The 22,547-nt window shown below is 38.7% G+C and overlaps 4 protein-coding genes across 4 annotated transcripts; all 4 read left to right on the top strand.

Annotated features, from left to right (window-relative positions):
• On the top strand, positions 1–1,566 carry LOC118373905 (homeobox protein Hox-D12a-like). The gene is made up of 2 exons (XM_035760194.2): positions 1–568; positions 797–1,566. The coding sequence occupies exons 1-2, from the start codon at positions 1–3 to the stop codon at positions 1,033–1,035; spliced, it is 807 nt and encodes a 268-aa protein (XP_035616087.1). The 3' UTR covers positions 1,036–1,566.
• A 4,288-nt stretch (positions 1,567–5,854) lies between these two features.
• On the top strand, positions 5,855–8,136 carry LOC118373904 (homeobox protein Hox-D11a-like). The gene is made up of 2 exons (XM_035760193.2): positions 5,855–6,753; positions 7,400–8,136. The coding sequence occupies exons 1-2, from the start codon at positions 6,159–6,161 to the stop codon at positions 7,630–7,632; spliced, it is 828 nt and encodes a 275-aa protein (XP_035616086.1). The 5' UTR covers positions 5,855–6,158; the 3' UTR covers positions 7,633–8,136.
• A 3,232-nt stretch (positions 8,137–11,368) lies between these two features.
• LOC118373906 (homeobox protein Hox-D10a-like) lies at positions 11,369–13,328 on the top strand. The gene is made up of 2 exons (XM_035760195.1): positions 11,369–12,206; positions 12,821–13,328. The coding sequence occupies exons 1-2, from the start codon at positions 11,468–11,470 to the stop codon at positions 13,093–13,095; spliced, it is 1,014 nt and encodes a 337-aa protein (XP_035616088.1). The 5' UTR covers positions 11,369–11,467; the 3' UTR covers positions 13,096–13,328.
• A 3,049-nt stretch (positions 13,329–16,377) lies between these two features.
• LOC118373907 (homeobox protein Hox-D9a-like) lies at positions 16,378–20,020 on the top strand. Its single transcript, XM_035760196.2, has 2 exons — positions 16,378–17,145; positions 17,473–20,020. Exons 1-2 carry the CDS (start codon positions 16,587–16,589, stop codon positions 17,715–17,717), a joined length of 804 nt encoding a protein of 267 aa, XP_035616089.1. The 5' UTR covers positions 16,378–16,586; the 3' UTR covers positions 17,718–20,020.
• The last annotated feature ends 2,527 nt before the right edge of the window (positions 20,021–22,547 follow it).

Below are 22,547 nucleotides of genomic sequence, written 5' to 3'. Positions count from 1 at the left end.
ATGGAAATGTGTGAGCAAAATCTTCTCAATTCTGGCTATGTTGGTTCTCTGAATTTCCCTATTCCGGAGTCGTTATATTTTTCCGACTTGCGGAGCAATGGAGCTCATCTCCCCCGGCTGCATCAGATTTCCTACAACAGACGAGAGGTGTGCTCGCTCCCGTGGACTTCCCCAAATTCGTGCACATCTCCGCCTCAGAACCGCGCCTTTAGTGGCTACTCTCCGCCGTTTCCACACAATTCAGTGCCTGTAAATACTCATCCCAACGACCACAACAAGGGACCATTTAACGAGTCCAGTAAATACCACTTTCAGGATGTAAACCACAAACCAGAAGAACATGCTAGACACTCGCAGACCTTTTATGGTGAACATGGAGTTATCAGTTCCGATAGCTCGAAATATGCATTATCGAACTTGGACAGACGGTCACATGATTCCGGTGCACAACACGAACTGAATTACACCAACCAGGCAATTGCCTCCGGCATCAAGCAGTCGGCCAATTCAATTGCCCGAATTCAACCATCTGCAAGTAATGCATGTGCCAGAACTGATTTTTCTGATGGTAAGCATCTAACGATTTTTGTTATTTTAAAATTAAACTGCTCTGTATGTCTAGACTATGTATTTCTTTATTTAGTAACGTCACCTCCAAATTATAGTTATTGTTATATTTGATGTTTACTCGATGATAATTGCAGACCATGCCTGCTTTTGGATTCTTCAGCATGTCACGTTGGGTTTTATACCAAGAGATCAACAAGTTGCTAAGGACAGTCTTTCCATTCTCCAGGCGCACCCTGGTGCTCTTCACAAGCGAAACTGAGAAAGAAGAGAAAACCATACACAAAGCCACAGCTTGCTGAACTTGAGAACGAATTCATGATGAACGAATTCGTAAACAGGCAAAGACGGAAGGAACTATCTGACAGACTGGAGTTGAGTGAACAACAAGTCAAAATATGGTTTCAGAACCGCAGAATGAAAAAGAAGAGACTAGTGATGCGCGGGCATGCGTTCTCCATGAACTGAGAGCCTTGGGCCCTGAAAGTGACCTCGTGCGGATTCTGTTCAGACAAGCGCAACCACTTCAAACCTCAAACTCTATTTATTTTCAGAAAGGCTTGTGTTTTGTAAAGCATGCGATTTAGGTTAATTGGATAAATCTAATTATTTTGTTCAATGACCACACTTCGTATTTCTGAGCGTATAACTCAGTAATAAGGTACGCTCTTAGAAAAAAAAGTTTATTGTGTTTTTATATAGAACTTTTAATATAGCTATGCAATAGTTTATTTTTGTATTTCTGCAGTATCAAAATGAATGTTATTTATAATTTAATCTCTGTAGCCTACATGTATAAATTATGTAGGATATGTCGTATTGTATTGACGAAAAAAATTGATTATATGGTTAGAAATGGATATTGCACATATCTGATTGGACGGGTCGGTCCTACCTGAAATCAAACTGGGCTACAGGAATTGCTCGTCCAAGCTCAAGTTCGTATTTGTCGGTGGTTTAATGAACCATGAAAAATAGTTTTTTATTATTATTTATTTTGTAAGTGTTTGCATGTCTATCGCATGGCTATAATAATTGTGTGTAAATGTGTTTTTGTCTTATTTTTTTTACGTATGCGTAATCATAGGCTATGTAATGCCTTCCCCTGTTTGCGCTGCAATCGAATTCGAGCTCTTGGGTAAGCTATAGCGTTCTCTCTATATTAAAGTAAAACTGCCTTGGGGGTCCAGTTAATGAGTAGACCTAATTTTAGCTGTTTACTGGCACATAACCATCATTTCTAATGTAAATCGCTGTGGAGAAGAGCTGTCTGCTAAATGACTAAAATGTATAGGCTATACTTGTTTTAAATATATATAATTATTACCAAAATAAGCACACACGTACTTAATAAAATGCTTATTCGAAGTTTTCTAGCTCGAACTTTTTAATGGTCCGTTATTTAGCTCATAATTCTGAAATGATATTTTCTAGTTTTACAATCCCATTATCTGCCAGGATCAAAGGGTGTGTTCTCCCAGGGTCTTTTTATGAGAACTCTTCTAGAATACGTATGCTCGTGCTCTTCAGATATGGGGGCGCCAAAACAAAGTTAAGGTCAAGTTAGTCTTACAACAAAAAAAAATACCTACACAAACTTTAAGCAGATAGTATACTGCCTTCTCATCATTCAAATTGTTTTTTTGTTTTTTTTTGTGTGGTATTTGCAAGGATGACGCATCCATTAGACGGGCCTGAAAACAAGGCCTGAAAACAAGGCCCAACTCAACTCGGCCATTTGGTCAACAAAAACTGTTTTGTAGTTTACTCATCTTTTCGGTGTCAATCTGTGTTCATTGCCAATAGCAATTATTTTGCATACGATATTATTGGTAGTATAGGACTAGATATTTTTGTTTTAGTACATGGGTTGCAATAAAATATATATTTTTCCCTTCTACTATACCGTCTGTTTTTGTCGTTTACTTTTCGTTTTGGCCATGTCTTGTGCGTAATGACGTTGTACAATGACATTGTAGTTGTCCATGTGTGTTTCACGATTTTCTACTGCAAGGTTCATTTAATATAAACAATGATAGTATAATGAAATATTTTTTACATTTACTGTGTTGTTAAGATTGGGGATATTTCATTGTGGTACACTATATAGAAAAACAACACGGGCTCAACGCATTTCGGGAAAACTGAGATGAACATTTTAATTTAGTTCTAGTTATTTTGTCAAATTAGCTACGCTCAAACATTTCAGACCCAACTGAGGTTATATACAATTATATGAAACAATGGTCTGTGTTTGAGGGTCTGAAACACGCACGCACACGCACACACACACACACACACACACACACACACACACACACACACACACACACACACAAAGCGTTCTCTAACTTGTTACCAAAGGTGTCGCCCAAAAATAATTTAGTAACCCTATTGTGTTCCTGTTCTAGGAAAAAACAACGCATAGTCGTGTGTAATGAAAGTGCCTCATCTGGGACATTTATGTAGATTTTGCATCAAACGGGCATAGCCTAATCAGTGCAATAATACTATGGAAAGTAACAGTAAGGGCCCACAATTATAGGCGTAATGTGTTAGGAATTCACTATGGTGAATGTTCTCCTACTTCTCTTTCATGTTCTTTTGTGTTATTTAAAAATAGGTCTATATTTCTATCCGTAAAGTGCAAAGGAAGTAACTTGAAAATGAAAAGTAGTACAGGCTTATTGTCTGAAATACTGTTGAAAGTATAGGACAGGATATAGACTATAGGTTATTATAGGTTACTAAGTAATCGTCCCCCACCAAAGGGTTTCTCCTCCACCAGCTAAAATATACACTTAAACTCGAACCCGTCATTTTGTCTGTGCAATAAAACTATTGGTACGCATGGTCTCAGACCACAGATGGTCAAAGCCAGCAGAGATCTGTTGTACTTGGCAGTGCCAAGCCTTCTTTCAACCAATCATGCTGATGACGCTTATCTTTTTTATTTACATTTAGGATGATTTATGAAAATTATTTTATTTTAAAACATGATATAACCTTTATTTAACTAGGCACGTCAGTTATGAACAAATTCTTATTTACAATGAAGGCCTACACAGGCCAAACCGGACGACGCTGGGCATAATCCTCCTCTCTAATAAACTATAATCAACAATGGTCATCATGTTGTCTCTCTTTCTTGTTTTTGTTCTATTCCTTCTATTTATTTTCTACCTTTCACCTTTTCCTCTTTTTTTTGGTAGCAGATGTGGATTATAAAATACATATATATTTTTGTCGATGTTTGGTGCATCTTGTGCATTTGTTTGTATTATTGAGGCGCGAGCGTTGAAAAGAAAGGTACGTTTGTTTTGTCTTATCTCTCCAAATTATTAATCATATAACTTGTGTGTATAGATCTGGATTCGAAGTATACTGTGCATTGGGGGAACATTATTTGCCCTTTAACCTGAACTCTAAGAGTATGTCAACTACAATGTTGCCATTGTAACAAGTACACTATATATACAAAAGTATGTGGACACCCCTTCAAATTAAGGGATTCAGCTATTTCAGCCACACCCGTTGCTGACAGTGTATAAAACTGAGCACACAGCCATGCAATCTCCATAGACAAATATTGACAGTAGAATGGCCTAACTGAAGAGCTCAGTGACTTTCAACGTGCAATTTCATAGGATGCCACCTTTCCAACAAGCAGGTTTGTCAAATTTCTGCCCTGCTAGAGCTGCCTCTGTCAACTGTAAGTGCTAAAGTGGAAACATTTAGGAGCAACAACGGCTCAGCCCCTAAATGGTAGGCCACACAAGCTCCCAGAATGGGATTGCCAAGTGCCGAAGCACATAGCGCATAAAGTTTGTCTGTCCTGTTTGTCAGGAGCTTCATGAAATGGGTTTCCATGGCCGAATAGCCTTCGCACAATCCTAACATCACAATGCGTGGAGTGATGAATCATGCTTCACCATCTGGCAGGCCGATGGACAAATCTGTGTTTGGCGGGTACCGGGAGAACGCTGCATGCCCCAATGCATAGTGCCAACTGTACAGTTTGGTGGAGGAGGAATAATGGTATGGGGCTGTTTTTCATGGTTCCGGTTAGGCCCCTTAGTTCCAGTGAAGGGAAATATTAATTGGGATTGGTTGTGCTAACATAGGCTAATGCGGTTAGCATGAGGTTGTAAGTAATAAGAACATTTCCCAGGGCATAGACACATGTGATATTGGCAGAAAGCTTACATTCTTGTTAATCTAACTGCACTGTCCAATTTATAGTAGCTATACAGTGAAATAATACCATGTTATTGTTTGAGGAGAGTGCATAATTTTGAACATGAAAAGTTATTAATAAACATATTAGGCACATTTTGGCAGTCTTGATGCAACAGCTTCAACAGAAATGCAATGATTCATTGGATCAGTCTAAAACTTTGCACATACACTGCTGCCATCTAGTTGACAAAATCTAAATTGAACCTATGCTGGAATAATACATTATGGCCTTTGTCTTGCATTTCAAAGATTATGGTACAAAAAATACAAGAGAACGATTGTTTTTTTCTTTGTATTATCTGTTACCAGATCTATTCTGTTATATTCTCCTACATTCCTTTCACAGTTCCACGAAGTTAGAAGTGTTTCCTTCAATTGGTACCAATAATATGCATATCCTTTCTTCAGGGCCTGAGCTACAGTCAGTTAGATTTGGGTACATAATTTTAGGCGAAAATTGAAAAAGGGGGCAGATCCTTATTAAGAGGTTCGCTACAGTATACAATGACATTCTAGACATTCTTTCCTGTTATAGCATGACAATGCCCCGTGCACAAAACAAGGTCCTTACAGAAATGGTTTGACGAGATCGGTGTGGAAGAACTTGACTGGCCTGCACAGAGCCCTGACCTCAACCCCATCAAACACCTTTTCACCCAACATCAGTGCCCGACCTCACTAATGCTCTTGTGGCTGAATGGAAGCAAGTCCCTGCAGTAATGTTCCAACATCTAGTGGAAAGCCTTCAAAGAAGAGTGGAGGCTGTTATAGCCGCAAAGGGGGGACCAACTCCATATTAATGCCCATGATTTTGAAATGAGACGTACGACGAGCAAATGTCCACATACTTTTGGTCATGTAATGTCTGGTGTAATATATATTGAACTATCATGATGCGTAAATTGCTTACTTCCCTAATAGCGCGCACATATAGTACACGAAATAAATACTGACAAAGTTGTGGGTTTGCCATTATATAACTCGAATTCTGTTGCATTGATGAAATCTCTCAGGGATTGTTTACTAATGTCTATATCACAAGGGCAAGCACATATTTACAAAGTAGTTGTTTCTCAACCCAGGAAACCAATGAACTAACTGTTATTTTCGGTCAAATTAGTTGCTCTAGTTATTAATAATGACTGATATCGGTATATAGTAATTCCTTTACTGGATCACATGAGAAAAATAACTCAGGAATCGATCAAGATGAATTGCACGTCAGCCTACGTTTCCGATTTTTTTCTCCCTCGCGGATCCTTTCCACACGCCTATGGTGCAATAGATGGACAAAGTTTAACGCACTCGAGCTACAAATTCCTTTCGCTATAGCAAAAGAGAGAAGAGGAGATATGTCGGAGTACGATGAGCGTAACAACTGTGTGTCAAATATGTATTTACCAAGTTGTACATATTATGTTTCGGCGCCTGATTTTTCATCAATCTCCTCGTTTTTACCCAAGACTACTTCGTGTCAAAATAATTGTCCTTATTCTTCCAACATAGCTCAAGTCCGACCTGTTCGAGGAGTGGCTTTCAGAGACTATGGACTGGATCACCCAAGAAAATGGCATTACAGGGGCAATTACGCTTCTTACTACTCAACGGACGAGATAATGCACGGAGACTTAATCACGTCATCGAACAGGGCGGAAATGCTATTAAAAAATGATTCATTGTACGGGCATCACAGCGGTATGAACTCGCCATGCAATTTATTCACCAATGTCGGCCGAAATGGGGTTCTTCCACAAGGGTTCGATCAGTTCTTCCAGACTGTTAACTCTGAAAAGCCCAACTCTGGGCCCGAACACTCAAAACAGAAGGCAGACTCCAGTCTCCCCGGAGATGCTGCATGTAATAAACAGACTTCAGACCCAACTGAGGACATAGACGAACATGATTATTCTATATCAAACTGCCCCGGGGACAAGAACAACAGCCCAAGTAGGTACAAGCATTAAATGGGTTATAGTAAGTCCACAACGTAGTCGTTCCGATTTTATGTGTCCCTTTATAAGCACACAACGGTTTTATATACCCCAATAAGATTGAGTTTACTGTTGTAAAAATATTTACGATGGGAAACCAGTTTAGGTGAGCCATGCTGCAATACTTCTGATGCATATCCGAATAGAAGTCATCTGACTCTCTTGCACTGTGTAAATTACCATGCAGCCATGTTTATCGGTCTTATTTGTTTACGATAGTGAATGTACAAAGTAACAAAGCAATGATATAACCAGGGAGGTAGGATATGCTGTTGTTGTTCGAGATACATCACACATAAATGTGAAGGGGTTATCTTTAGCTGCATAAAAAATATTGTACCTATAACGTCGAAACGAACCGTGTAGGACAGACATAGAGTCAAATAAAATATCCGTGTGAGTTCCTACGTGTGTATGTGCGCGCTCACTCGCTCCCGCATATCTGCCTGTGTGTGTTAGCGGCTGCGCGCGGGAAGATCATTTTGTTTACTCAGCTAACTTGTTAATTATATGTTCTGTACTAACACTTGCATTGTACCAACTTTGATCTGAACTGCATTGTTCTACATCTGTGTGGTAAAACAATTGTTTGTCCCGTTTAGGTTCGTCAAAGTCCAGAAAAAAGAGATGCCCCTACTCAAAATTCCAGATCCGAGAACTTGAACGAGAATTCTTCTTCAATGTGTACATAAACAAGGAGAAGCGGCTCCAGTTGACAAGGAAGTTAAACCTGACAGATCGACAAGTGAAGATTTGGTTCCAGAACAGAAGAATGAAAGAGAAAAAGCTAAACCGTGACCGGTTTCGGTATTTCACTGGAAATCCTTTATATTGATCTTTTACATTTAGAGGAGCCATAAGTGCTTCACAACTCTTTTTTTTTTGTTGGTACATCTGTGCGAGGTACAAACAACAGTTGAAACACCGCACAACAAAACTGAACATTGCAAACAGGCTGAATCTATCTATGCAACTCTTTTTGTATCTTCCACTTAAATACTTACCTCAATGAACACATGAATCCTGTTATTTAAAATAAGATTCAATCCAGTGTCGAAATCATCCAGGAGACCTCGACATAATGTTCATTTGCATATTATTACGGTAATTAATTGTAATATCTAGGCTATGTATGCATATACCTTACTTTTGTACATATTTAAGTTTTAAGTTTACACGGTATGTGCTTTGGTGGATTCACAAACATTGCAGTAAGCAACGCGTACTTTGATTATAGTAATTAACGAGTGTAATAAGTAATTTACAATAGTAGAATTGTGTATGCATTTAATAGACGCATGTTATGTATATTGTGGTATCAAATAAAGTACACATGGTAAATGTAGTTATGCGTTACCTCAATTTATTGCAATCACGAGCTCCTTTCGGCTTTGGTCAGGATCCTCATTTGGCATAGGGATAAAATGATGTATCATTTTATACAATTCAATAAGGTTTTTATCATCTCCTATAGGGATGCTCATACCAAAGCAATCTGATATTGAATATTTTATAAAGTACTAATGGCACTGAAGCTGGTGGTTATGTGAATAGACCATAGAGCGAATATCCTCTAAATAGCCTTTTGTATCCAAGCAGAAGCGCCTTTTATTTGCTTCAACTTCAAAGTTTAGACTAGACCTTTTATCCCTTTATGTTGTGTTACACTAAGGCTGTTTACTAAACCTTGAACCGTCTAGACAGCATAATAAAAACTAGCTGTAAATGTGTAAATCGGAGGCTATTGGACCCTCTGGCCACTCCAAATGCGGCCCTACTCCCAAATAGTCGAGACAGATGCAGTCCTTTCTTACTTGTAAAAGCTATTGAGTTATACATGTAGAACATCTAAATGCATAGGCTATGACCAAATGTGTATATATGTTTAGTATATATTTGTTTATATTTAACTTGAAATCGCATGCCATTATTAAAAGGGAATGACTCCCGTGCGTAAAATGCCTATGTTTGATTTGGCAGCTTAAAAAACAGTGGTGTTTTTATTTGTAATGTTGTCAGTAGCCTACTAACGATCAAATATTGTTCATTTCATATACAAACGTTATTTGGTGCCTTTGAACTTCTTGTATAATGTCAAGGTCGTCACCTCTCACCTTTGAATATGTGGAGGCGCCTTTTGGCTGTTCTCCTTGACAACCGAAGCCTGAATAATATCTGCACTGCAGCAGGATTCCAATATGGCTGCGAAGCAGTGATTTTTCTTGTATGAAAAGCAATCAGATCCAGCGATACAGTTTCGTGTTTGAAGTTGATATACCTGTCTCCTATACTAACCAATTGAGATGTTGCATTAAATGTAATGCAATATACGTCAAATCACGCGCAAGCTTCTGATGTGGCAGCATTACGCACGACATTATAGTCATACAACAATACTATATTATAGTTTAGCTTTTGTACCAACATGGAAACCCTAAATATTTTTTTTAATCAATGGTTTAATTCCAAGCAGCGTGTGAGTCCCTCGTGTATTATAGCAGACATGAACAAAAAAAGGCAGTCAGTAAACTAAAAGCGACACAGTTAATTAATATAATCCTGAATAAACCTAAATATTGTATTTTTTGAGGCAGGGGAATGACCACTTTTATCATACCGGTAGTAGGTTTTGGTTATTCCTTTCGCTGAGATAATGTCAGCGCATATGATCATTCGAAATGTAGCCGTAGGAAATCAGTAATATAAGATATGTTTGGTAATCAATCACAAACACACATGTCAGTCAGTCTTGTGATAGTTGGCATATTTTATTAGGTTTTTGGTTTAGGAAATTGTTGTTTCGGAAAATATTGTACAGACGTTGCCAGTTGACTCCTCGTTCCCATTCTAACCACACGAGGGCAGACGTGTAGCAAATTTCGATTAGAGTTTGTTCATGAAAACACACGTATGTGTGACTACAACTGTGATCTAGAAAACTATTGAAAAGCTGCTAATGTTTCTGCCCGGGGTTTGATGAGAGAATATAGCCTAGTAAATGTTGGGAAATAGCTTATTTATATATATATTTTTTTTTTACATAATAGCCCAAGCAGACTGTGTTCAGTTGATGCATTCCATGCATTGCAATCAAAGGGACACCATCACTGTTTCTAAGAAGTAGTAGCCTAACACCACCATTTTAAAGTGGATTAAACATTAGCTTTAACTACGTGGATATGTATATCATAGGCATATATATACAGCCGTGGTGGGAGGAGCTGTAGATACAGATATAGGCTGGTATCAAACACATCAAACATATGGAAACCACATGTTCAACTTATTCCATTCATTCCATTCCAACCATTACAATGAGCTCGTCCTCCTATGGACATGACTTGACATTACTTGAAATATTACTGGGTTAAACTTAATTTCAGTTGAAACCCTGACGAAATCAAACTTTAAACATTTTTAAGTCATAAGGCCTATCTGGATTCCTCAATTGTCGTGTGCATGTTTTTTATTTTATTTTATTTTAGGCAAGTCAGGTTTAAGAACGTATTCATACTCTCTTTCAATGACGGCCTAAGAACCTTCAAAAGCATGCATATTTTTCCTGGTTCACGTATTTGCACAAAATGTTTTGCTTAGTTATTAAATCCCTTATAATACCAGTCTGAATACCTGGATGATTTCGTTAGATGCTGTGTTCCTGCAGTTAATTAACAATACGCTGCAGACACACTGATTCTTAACACATTTTCTGGTTTTAATAGAAGCATGTCTTCGGCCTATCCCGGATTTTCTTTAAATGTAATTTACAATTTTCTTGATGTTTGCGCAGTCAAGTATATCCTTCTTGTGTTTAGTAATCGACATGCACCAACCAATTGAGGTAGGCCTGTTCAACGTGCTTCTAATAACATTCTTCGTTTTATTCAGCAAAATAATCGGGGTGTCTATTTTTTGCATGCTTGTTGATTTCTCTGTGTGTAAAAAAAAATCAACATTGTCTACCTATTTGCAAACCTGGACCTGTTATATGTATGAGATGCTGAGTTGAGGATAGGCTACTATGGGGAGCGTGTTTAGCTCCGGATGGTTGAATTATTAAATGCGTCCACCTACTTTCGCAGTCCGTCATATAGGTCACAAATACAGTGTGCCGTACCCTGTGCAGGCATTCAAAGGTTACAAAAATGTCAACAAAATGTAGAACCGGGCAATCGATATCACCTTTCCTTGTAATTTAGTTTTTTAGAGGATAATATCCTAAACCAGACACGGTTTATTTAAGAATTAAATTACAAAATAAAATATATAGGCCTATAATAGACAGATTTGGTTGAAGTTTTGGTTGAAATGATTGAAATAGCCCACCTAATGTACATAGATTATTTTCGGTTAGGATTATATTTCCATCACTACACCGTGTGATTAGAAATCGTTATTTTGTGAGGCTAAATGTTTAAGATGTCCTTCGTCAGTCAGTTTGAATCAATTTCAAGTCTGTGTTCTAGGTGTCGCTGTTGACCACGACTGCTTCCGAGTTATGAGTCAATGTTTCCATGTGATGGGAAAAGAGTCTGCGTCTCAAGGCCATTTTCACATTTCATTGGTGAGGTTGTCGTGTGGCAGAGAGGCATCCTAAGCAACACGGACGTTGTTTTTCTAGATATGTCAGCCTACAAACGACATCTCTCTCCTTTAAAAACTTCTCAAAAATGTCCTTTCCCAACAGCTCTCCTGTTACTAATACTTGTGTAGTTGATTCGTTGATTGGCGCTTGCAGGACTGACCGTTTTTACTCCAGCAGCAACATGTACATACCGTCCGGTGCAGAAATTGGAATTTACGGAATGCAAACCTGTGGACTCCTGCCGTCTCTCAGTAAACGAGGGGACGTCAACCACCAAAATATGGGCATGAATTTCCACCCTTACATACCTCCAATTGATAACTGGACAGATCCCAGTAGACCTTGCGGAATAGAGCAACCATCCAACCAAATGCCCAATTGCACATTTTCACAAAACATTAAGGAGGAGAGGAATTTCTGCATGTATTCCGAAAAGAGAGCAAAGGTCAACTCGTCCGATGTCCCTGTATATGCTAATATAATCCCCGAATCGTGTTCAGTTGACTGCCCCGAGATGCCTGTCCCAGGGTATTTCAGATTAAACCAAACCTACTCGACTGGGAAAGACCAGGACTATGGCCAGGAGAAGACAAGTCCAAACATCACATTCGTGCAGCTCAACAGAGTCACTCCAAAACCGCAATTGTCTTCCTTTTTTGTCGAACTGGAAAAGAAAACGGCCGAGATATCGCATAACCGGGAGACCAGCAAGACACCCATCCCCGCGGAAATCCCGAATCCTACATCCACCGCGCAACGGGAGGAGAACTGCTCCACTGAATCTTCAGTATCCAGCCCAGAGTTGACACAAAGAGAATCTAAAGGTAAGTACAGTAAAAGGATGACTCGTATGGCGGTATCATAAAACCCAATATAAAACACAAACAGCCCTAAAGTCGTAATGTTTAATGAGAGCCTTACTAATGTTGCAGTAAAAGGCTTTTACAGGAAACGGTTCAACCGCGGACCAGACATGTCTGCATCAATTAGTATTTTATATTTATATTTTCTTAATTGATTTGTTTCTTTGTTGATAGTAATAGAACGTTAATTTTTATTTTTTGGGAAAGATATATATATATATATATTTATGTGTATATTAACACCTAGGATAAATAATGCCTGTAGTCTGTTTTGTATGTTCATCCTCAGTGTTGTGATGATACAGAAACCGTCTCTCACAAATGTGTATTTTAGTTCGTTTAAAATATTAATTTGGTCAAAAAAATAGTCGTGTAATTTACAGAATGTGTTGTTATTTATGCCTATACTATTCTCAACACGTTTGACCCACGACTACCAACTAATAATACTCACATAACACGATATCAATATATTTAAACATTATATAATTCTGACCAGAGCTGTGTGACAAAATCTGAGTGATATATTCCTATTTTGTCATGTTAAAACATTTGTTGATTTGATTAAATTTCAGACAGCAAAACGGACCTTCCAACGAGCAATTGGATGACTGCAACAAGCGGCAGGAAGAAAAGATGCCCCTACACAAAGCACCAGACGCTTGAATTGGAAAAGGAGTTTTTATTCAACATGTACCTGACCCGAGAGCGCCGTCTAGAGATCAGTAAAGGCGTCAACCTCACCGACAGGCAAGTCAAGATCTGGTTCCAAAACCGCAGGATGAAGCTTAAGAAAATGAACAGTGAAAACAGAATTCGGGGACTTACTTCAAATCTCACCTTTTCGTGAGTTTGCTTACGGAAAGCTTGATTTATTGTCTTTTTCCTCTAAGCGGTGATGTGGGAGCATCGGACTTTTGGGGGTTTTTCACCGAAACTGCGACTGACTGCTATTTTATTTTCATGTTTAAATGGTGACGCATTATGTATTTTGAATACATTTTTTTACAGGGTACATTAATAACGTCTTAAATTAAATTATTAAAATGTACTATGTATCCATTATTAAACGGTTTGGTTTGACTTGTTTGGAAGCTCATTTTTCGGACATGAAAACATATTAAATCGATAGTGGATGAAAAGTTATACATTCATTTAGAATTAAGCGCTAACTCTTAGCTGAATCGTAATCATATAAACGTTTATGTAGCATAAATGTGGTGAGCAATGTTAATGAGTGTAAATCTTACGCATGTTTGTGGCATGTATCCTGCAATAAATTGATAGTCAAATGTAATTTCTTATTTCAGTGCTTCGTCTTGCAGTAGACATAGGCTTTTTCATGAAGACTTTGAAGATTTTACATGACATTTTAGTCACTTAGCAAATTATCCTATCAAGAGCACTTACAATAATGCATTCGTGTATATCAGATGTATAAATAAATGTAACAAAACAGAGAACTATTTGTAGGAGCCCGCAATAAGGTTATTTTAGTTTCGCTAGAATTATTAGTGACTGGCCGTAGTTTCACATTGTTATGTGAACCAATCAAATTAAGAAAACTAATATTCACAACAAGTCTAACTGCGGTATACGTCATATTTTATGTAGGTGCAACGTCAATTTCACAAACATCCCTATTTGAGCGTTGGCCTATGCTCAACATGATTGCGGTTTAGCTATTCAAAGACTAACAGGCCTAGTCTATCTATTGACCAATTAATTAATTATGGCTCTTATTATTAATTCATTGCTCGACCTATTGTCAATTAGCATTCAGAAACATGCCTGTATTTGAAAATAAACGTTAGCTTGTGAAGTTGAGTTGTTTTGTGAATATGCTATCCAATTGGTTTCTAAGGCCTATATGTGGTGTACACTCACACACACACACACACACACACACACACACACACACACACACACACACACACACACACACACACACGCACACGCGCACGCACGCACGCACACACACACACACACACACACACACACGCACACACCTACGTAAATATAGCCTACAACCTCAACTCAAAGCTTTTTTTCATTGTTCCCCTCTAATCTCTAATCAGGGACTGATTTCGACGTGGGTTACCAGGTGTGTGCAGTGAGTTATCAGGTGGAACAGAAAACCAACGAGCCAAGCTTCGTGGGTAGGAGTTGAATACCCCTGTCCTACTACATGTTTAATTCCCTAAACTTTGATGTCAGGCTTTGTTGAAGGAGCTACTTGAAGCGTTCAGACACCGTGGGATACTTATTTAAATACTCAAAATACACACTAATACATCTATTAAAATACACGAATACTTATATTCAAACACACAAAAACAAGCATCGTATCCTATCCTATTCATGCCATGTACCTAAACATTTGATTATATTTACACGGATCTGGGAAGGTTCCCAACAACCTACAAAAACAGCCATTGGGGTCCGGATATAGGAACTTCTTAGAAAAACGGGTTCATTAGATTTCCAAAATAGGTTACATAACCATATATTCTAATAGCGTAGCCTGTCATTGTAAATAATAATTTGTTCTTAACTGCCTAGTTAAATAAATGTTAAATTATTAAAAAGTATACAAAATAAAAAGAGTAAGGAATAGGCCGAGAAGAATATATAAAATGATTTTCTTATCACATCATTGATTCATCCAATAGGCTATCACCTATAATAATAATAATAATAATATCACCTAAACAGCAACCTCTTGTCATATATAAGGACTACAATAATGTTTTTACTTCGGGTTAAAACCGGAATCATTAAAAATACATTTAATTGATACCATATTGGCCAAACATTCTGTCATGATTCAAAATATCAGAAATTAAGTTGTTATTTATGTTGATGTGGTTAAATGTCATGATCGCTTTGCCCAGTAGTAGACGTATCTGCTGCCCCTGTGTATAGAAGTCCAAGCCAAGTGTATAACTCTATCCGGGTAGACTATTTGAATTCGGTACACACTATTTTCCTCTTTCCTCTGCCTCTCTTTTACACACGAACTGCACACCCCCATGTCCAGACGAATGAACGCTGAAAACACACACACACACACACACACACACACACCAACGACAGATTACATGGTTTTATTTATCAATGGCCTGCTTGGCCACATCATTATTTTTTACAACACTAGTTAAAGCATTAAGTTATAATGCTCTATGACGTGTTATAAACACGCGTGAGCCTTTATAATGTCTTCTAACAAGGCGTATAGTATGTTGCGTAGCTCAAGCTAATGCAATGTTCACTTTCTGCTGAAGAAGCGGGTCCCAAGTGCCTGTCTGGGCCTTATGATGTTCAAGCACAAATTCATTGGCACGTCGCCGCCATGTTGTTTTGTTCTCACGTGAACATTTATGTGATAATCAGTTCTGTTCCTTCTTCTTCCTCGTTGTTTTTATTCCATCGTGGGATAATGTATTTGAAATTAATCAGTTGACAGATTTTTATTTACGTTTGTATTCATCTCTTGATGAGAGTTTTTTCAAAAGTTGCCTAATCAACAAGTCATGTGTTCTGTAAACCTAAAAAGATCCTCTTAAATCCAGACTTTTAGACATCACTCTGCACAGAACCACTTTATTGCGCCACTAGTCCGTTTTATTGTGGGCATATGAATGTATAATCAAACGCAGCCCATAAATATTTTATTGATACACATCAAATAATTATCTCTCTCCTCTAGATAGATACAATCACTATACAAATAGTATAGCTGGTTCAAACTTACAAGACCAACCAAACTAGTGAAAGTGACTAGTTTAATATATAAGCTAACAATGTAAAACAGAGTCGGTGCAAAAATGATCCTTATTTTATAGCATGTTATTACATTTATTTAACGAGGACTTACAACTAGTAGTCTATAAAAATGTTTTACAAGCATTGAGTGTATGATATACTTTATGACGATATCTTGTGAGAGTTTTCACACATAATATGGTGTGGCGTCAATGTTGAGTGGTGGCTGTGAAATAAATGTGTGTATGAGGCTAATCTATACGTAAAACAAATAGACCTGCACCACCCTAAACCGTATGCACATTCAAAACGTCCACTAACACATCATTACTTAAAGTTTGACATGCTTTCTCCTTAACCATTCGGTTTCTATGGCATTCTTTAAATAAAAAGGCTAATTAAACATAGGCCTATACCATTACAGCGGACTGATTTACTCACTGCGTTGGTAAATATGATCACGTGATTCATGTAACCAATCCCTGAAGAATGAAGCCAGCAAAAATACTGTGATTGTTCAGAGGAAAGGTTTCCATAACAGTGTAACCTTTTATATGACTACGAAGGGATCCAAAAATGTCGACCAGTAGCACTCTAAGTAACTATTATGTGGACTCTATAATGGGGCATGAAGCAGAGGATGTGTACAGGCCACGCTTTGTCCAGTCTCCGCACAGTACGACCTCAATGCCACCAGGTGTTGGGGACAATGTAGAGTTTTCCTCCTGCAGTTTTGCACCCAAATCAGCCGTTTTCCCAGGGTCTTGGTCCTCGGTCCACACGCAGTCCACCGCCGCAGTATCAGGGATTTACCATCCTTACGTCCAGTCCCACCTCTCCGCAGCAGACAGCAGATATGTTCGGTCGTGGATAGACCCAATTTCTAACAACGTTTCTTTCTCCGGCTTTCACTATAACAGCCGGCATTATGGAACAAATGGAACCAAGCCCGAAAGTTTACCACTGAAAAGGACTGAGAGTGCCACTGTTGAGCCAGAGACTCAGGACGTTGTCCGTAGCCCTGGTTATGCTTGTGGATTGTCCGAATGTCCGAAAAATGTGGCCAAAGAGAGCGTTGGCAGTGATACTTCGAATCACAGCGAGCCTAAAGAAGAGAAAAAACTACTTGACCCAAGTAAGTAAACGACATTTCCCCCTTGATTTACAACCTTAAGAACTGTACGAGCCGGGTGTGTAAAATTGGAGGTTTTACTAACCTATAAAAGTGTCTATCTTATACCACGGACCGCAAAACACTGCCTACGGATGCAAAGTGGGTATTTAACACAAGCGTGTGATAATAATTGCGTCAACAAATGCAGTATTATTGTTATTATTATTATTTGTTTTACAAATATACAATTATTCATTCTGATGCTTGTATTTACCATATTCATAGTTTGTTTATTTCGTTTTCCTGCTATTTCTCGTGTGAGTTTCAACTTTGTCCTCTGTTCTCCAGACAACCCTGCAGCAAACTGGATTCATGCACGTTCAACAAGGAAGAAGCGATGTCCATATACAAAATATCAGACACTAGAACTGGAAAAGGAATTCCTTTACAACATGTATTTGACACGAGATCGACGAAACGAAATGGCTCGAAATCTCAATTTAACTGAAAGACAGGTCAAAATCTGGTTCCAGAACAGGAGAATGAAAATGAAAAAGATGAACAGAGAGAGGGGCAGTAAGGATCACTTATAGCCCATGCTAGAGTGGATTTGTAATCCTTCGCCTTTTGGTGTACCATATTGTTGTGATTACTTGGAATATAACGTTATTTCTTTTTTGGGGGGGGTTGAATCAAAGTTAATGTTGAGTCTTAAACGAATTACTCCAGAACTCGAGTATTTATGCCCAGTATGAGCCCATGGGAATGTGCTTGCGTATCGTTTTCTTCGTGGTGTATTTGAACAATGTCATGTTTTCAGAGGATATATTTATGTTAATATTTTCAGTGAATATTGTAGGCCTAATTCAGTGAAAGATCCATCACGCAAATTGGAAATTATATAACTTACTTAAAAGGTAGAGGCTGACTGATTATGTTTGTAAGGCTGGGACTAGAATTTAAAATTAAATTATCCTATTGTTTAGTATTTATATTAGTTTCATGGTGTTTTTTTTCTGAGGATAGTTTTGAAATGAGACATGATTGGGCGTAGCCTTAATCTTAGCATATTCCTGCATTTTCCGAATCCAATTCAGGCTGTATTTAAGGTTCCCTTGCACTAATGCAGTAGTTTGCAGAATTTAGAGATATGACTAATATCGCCTTATTGCAAAACTGAAATTAGAACTATTTGGTGACTAGGAAAGTAGAACTAATGAGAAGGTTTCTTTCTCTTAAATAAATGCATTTGGTTAATCTGTATGCGAGATTCAATGATTGGATATTTCGTTTTATTTTTTTTTAAGGTCATCAGAATTAAACAACGTAAAGTGTCATTTGGTATACTGAACTCACATTTTAGAAACATTTTTTTCATCATATGAATTTGGCTTACAAGGTGGTTGGATTTCACTTGAATAGGAGAATGTTGCATTGTTTAAAGAGGTAATAAAGTATTTATGATTGGGAGAGGTGTTGCACTGATCTCCAATTTATTGTCCAACCTGTACGTATAATTGCTTTAAAGCAGGAAGAACAGTGGTCCCATAAAGATATATAGATGGCTAGACGTCTGGTCTAAATTACTTTATGAGCCAGGGTACCTCTCTCCCTTCAAACCCTCTTACTTGGGTGTTTGAGTCTTTTTGCTGACAAACAAAAATGCAGACACTTTCTACAGGGTGTCTGGTCGATAAATTGTTTTTCTTCGCGACTGAGAGGAAATCAGCCCCCCTAATGTAAAGAAAGTCATGTTTATTCACCATCTATCTACATGTCCTACCGAGAGGGCCAAAACTTCACTTTGACTGCCGCGTAAAAGGCCGTTTGCAGTGGTGATTCTATTGGTACTGCAAGGGTGGATTTAAACCCTGTTTCTGAAATACATTGAAATATGTCAAGTAATGTCTATTCTGTGTAACAAATTTTAAAAAAACGAATGTATGCGTATGATAATTTTGGTTAGTTTGGTAAAAAATAAATTATGATAATTGACACATAGTAAAGGTATATTCTCCAGGCATTGGTAAAGTATCCTACCAGATATTATTTACTAATGAAGAGACAACTTATTCTATAGGTCACTAGGAAATCATTTAGTTGAAAATCAGGAGCGCTAGAGGGCGACGTTGTTCGACAGAAGACCGCATCTCTATCGATGACGATGGGTTGAGGGCGAGGGGCCATAAAGATTTTTTTAGCGACGATGTTCAATGAATTAATGAAAACAATTTTTTTGTAAACATTGACGAGGGGCTTTGGTGCATCGTTTTTATCGACATATGGAATATTTTGACCTATAAGCCCTAATAACACACTGAGGGCTATTGCAGCTATTTCAGATTCTGCTAAAAATTCTCCTTCAGTCTATTGTTGACTGTAGATTTGTATTTTAACGTAAATATAATGACTAACAAAGTAATTACCTCTGTTGATAACAGAAAACAGTTAAAATATGCTTTTACATTAGAGCAATTGGGTGTAATATTTATCATTATTACTATAATAATAATTATTATTATCATCATCATCAATATAATTATTCTGATGGTTATTATTAATATTATTATGTATATACTGTTGCTATTTTTATATTTTTTTTTATACAGAAATGTCCTGGATATGTTAGTGAATACAGAAGATCAATGAAAAGGAAAGGGCCCATATATGAAAATATTGACAATGTTTTCCTTCATGGGACAAAGACAAGACTGAATTCACTCCGCTTTTCAAGGTGTATTTTCAGCCTTATTCACGTATGTTGACGGATGTTAACGGATGTTAGCTGTTGTTGGATTTGTTGGATTTTTAGCTCCTATATGTGATTATATATCTCATGACCTTAACTGTGGTAGGTTTATTTTCTACTGTGTTTTTTCGTTGTTGTTATCTGTGAGCGTTCCTTTCATGATCTTTGTGATCAAAATAAATAGCAAATGTGTCTAGGTGTGCTTGATCAATGTTCAGCAGTCGACTGTTTACTGAACATTACGCCAACGATAAGACTGCTGGATGACAAAACATACCCCAGTCACCACTGAACCGTTGGAATAGTCCTAAACATTAGGCAGAAATGCCAACCATAAGACTGCTGGATGACAAAACATACCCCAGTCACCACTGAACCGTTGGAATAGTCCTAAAAATTAGGCAGAAATTAGTTCTTATTTCGAGCCTTTCTATTGTCATTAGGTCTACAAACAGAAAAGGCATTTCGTGTAGCTTACAATTCAGCCATTCCACAAGCCTGTCTGCTGGGCCTGTAGCAGCACTCTGCTCAAGTCTAATAATTGTAGAATCATGGTATAACGCAGCGCGCAAGTTATCAACAGAATCCATGTAGAATTACGTGTCATAGGGACTTTACTAAATTTTACAGATACGATAACTTACAGAGACAGCAGGACTTTATAACACCGCAAGAGACCGAGCTGCTGCAATAGCCTGACAATAAATCGACCCGGTGGTAAATACTGGCGAACTAGCAGAGCGCCTAAATGAATTCTTCGGCTCTTCCACACTCTTCTCTGGATAAGGCCTCAAGGTTGGTTGGTTTCGAATCACGTACAGGCCCAATTCGTAGGCCTGCAGTTTTCAGAATCTCCCTATTAGTTTATGATGTACAATTGCAACATTCTTTGAGGATGATGATAATAGACAATACTGGAATTGAACATTGCATAACGCAGATCTATTCTTTAACTAGATAAGGAGAATAAACAATCGGTAGGCCAGCTAGAGGAGAGAGAATTTCCCTTCAACCCCATTTGACCAGGGAGAGAATGTCCACGCCATATGACCAGGGAGAGTATGTCCACGCCATATGACCAGGGAGAGAATGTCCACGCCATATGAACAGGGAGAGAATGTCCACGCCATATGACCAGGGAGAGAATGTCCACGCCATATGAACAAGGAGAGAATGTCCACGCCATATGACCAGGGAGAGAATGTCCACGCCATATGAACAAGGAGAGAATGTCCACGCCATATGACCAGGGAGAGAATGTCCACGCCATATGACCAGGGAGAGAATGTCCACGCCATATGACCAGGGAGAGAATGTCCACGCCATATGACCAGGGAGAGAATGTCCACGCCATATGACCAGGGAGAGAATGTCCACGCCATATGAACAAGGAGAGAATGTCCACGCCATATGACCAGGGAGAGAATGTCCACGCCATATGACCAGGGAGAGAATGTCCACGCCATATGACCAGGGAGAGAATGTCCACGCCATATGACCAGGGAGAGAATGTCCACGCCATATGACCAGGGAGAGAATGTCCACGCCATATGACCAGGGAGAGAATGTCCACGCCATATGACCAGGGAGAGAATGTCCACGCCATATGACCAGGGAGAGAATGTCCACACCATATGACCAGGGAGAGAATGTCCACGCCATATGACCAGGGAGAGAATGTCCACGCCATATGACCAGGGAGAGAATGTCCACGCCATATGACCAGGGAGAGAATGTCCACGCTATATGACCAGGGAGAGAATGTCCACGCCATATGACCAGGGAGAGAACTACCACGCCATATGACCAGGGAGAGAATGTCCGCGCCATATGACCAGGGAGAGAATGTCCGCGCCATATGACCAGGGAGAGAATGTCCACGCCATATGACCAGGGAGAGAATGTCCACGCCATATGACCAGGGAGAGAATGTCCGCGCCATATGACCAGGGAGAGAACTACCACGCCATATGACCAGGGAGAGAATGTCCACGCCATATGACCAGGGAGAGAACTACCACGCCATATGACCAGGGAATGTTCGATGTGTCCACGTCATATGGTCCAAGCACAGGTCCAGGCACAGTAACTGAAATACTACAATAGAATGCACCAGAATACAATCCCCAGACGAATTACGCTGAAATGTACACGATAAAATATTCTAACGCCTATTTGTGGACACTGTCTTCTGTCTGTACAGACCCAAAGCAACGTGTAACTATCATGAACGAGAGACTGTTACAATGTGGCTATTAGACTTCTGTAATGTAATTTCATATTTCTTCGTAGCCTAGTTTTCCCAAGAAAATATTGAGCAGGCCAAAATACATAAATTATATATATATATATTTTTGTTGATCTTATGACATGATGCACAATAGTCTGATGAATCATTGTCCTGGATTTCATGGACTACAGAGTTGTGTACTTTGCTTTACAAATACGTTTACGTTGCATTTTCTGTAGGCTATGACAATCTGTCCAAACGGTGTGGACTAGAACAGTGGACAGAGCTCCTTACTCACAACATGACAATCTGTCCAAACGGTGTGGACTAGAACAGTGGACAGAGCTCCTTACTCACAACATGACAATCTGTCCAAACGGTGTGGACTAGAACAGTGGACAGAGCTCCTTACTCACAACATGACAATCTGTCCAAGCGGTGTGG

The sequence above is a fragment of the Oncorhynchus keta genome, chromosome 7, assembly GCF_023373465.1.
Source record: "Oncorhynchus keta strain PuntledgeMale-10-30-2019 chromosome 7, Oket_V2, whole genome shotgun sequence".
In the NCBI taxonomy this organism is placed as follows: domain Eukaryota; kingdom Metazoa; phylum Chordata; class Actinopteri; order Salmoniformes; family Salmonidae; genus Oncorhynchus; species Oncorhynchus keta.
Note: the sequence above shows the minus strand (reverse complement) of the source record. Positions and strands in the feature narration are given on the sequence as shown.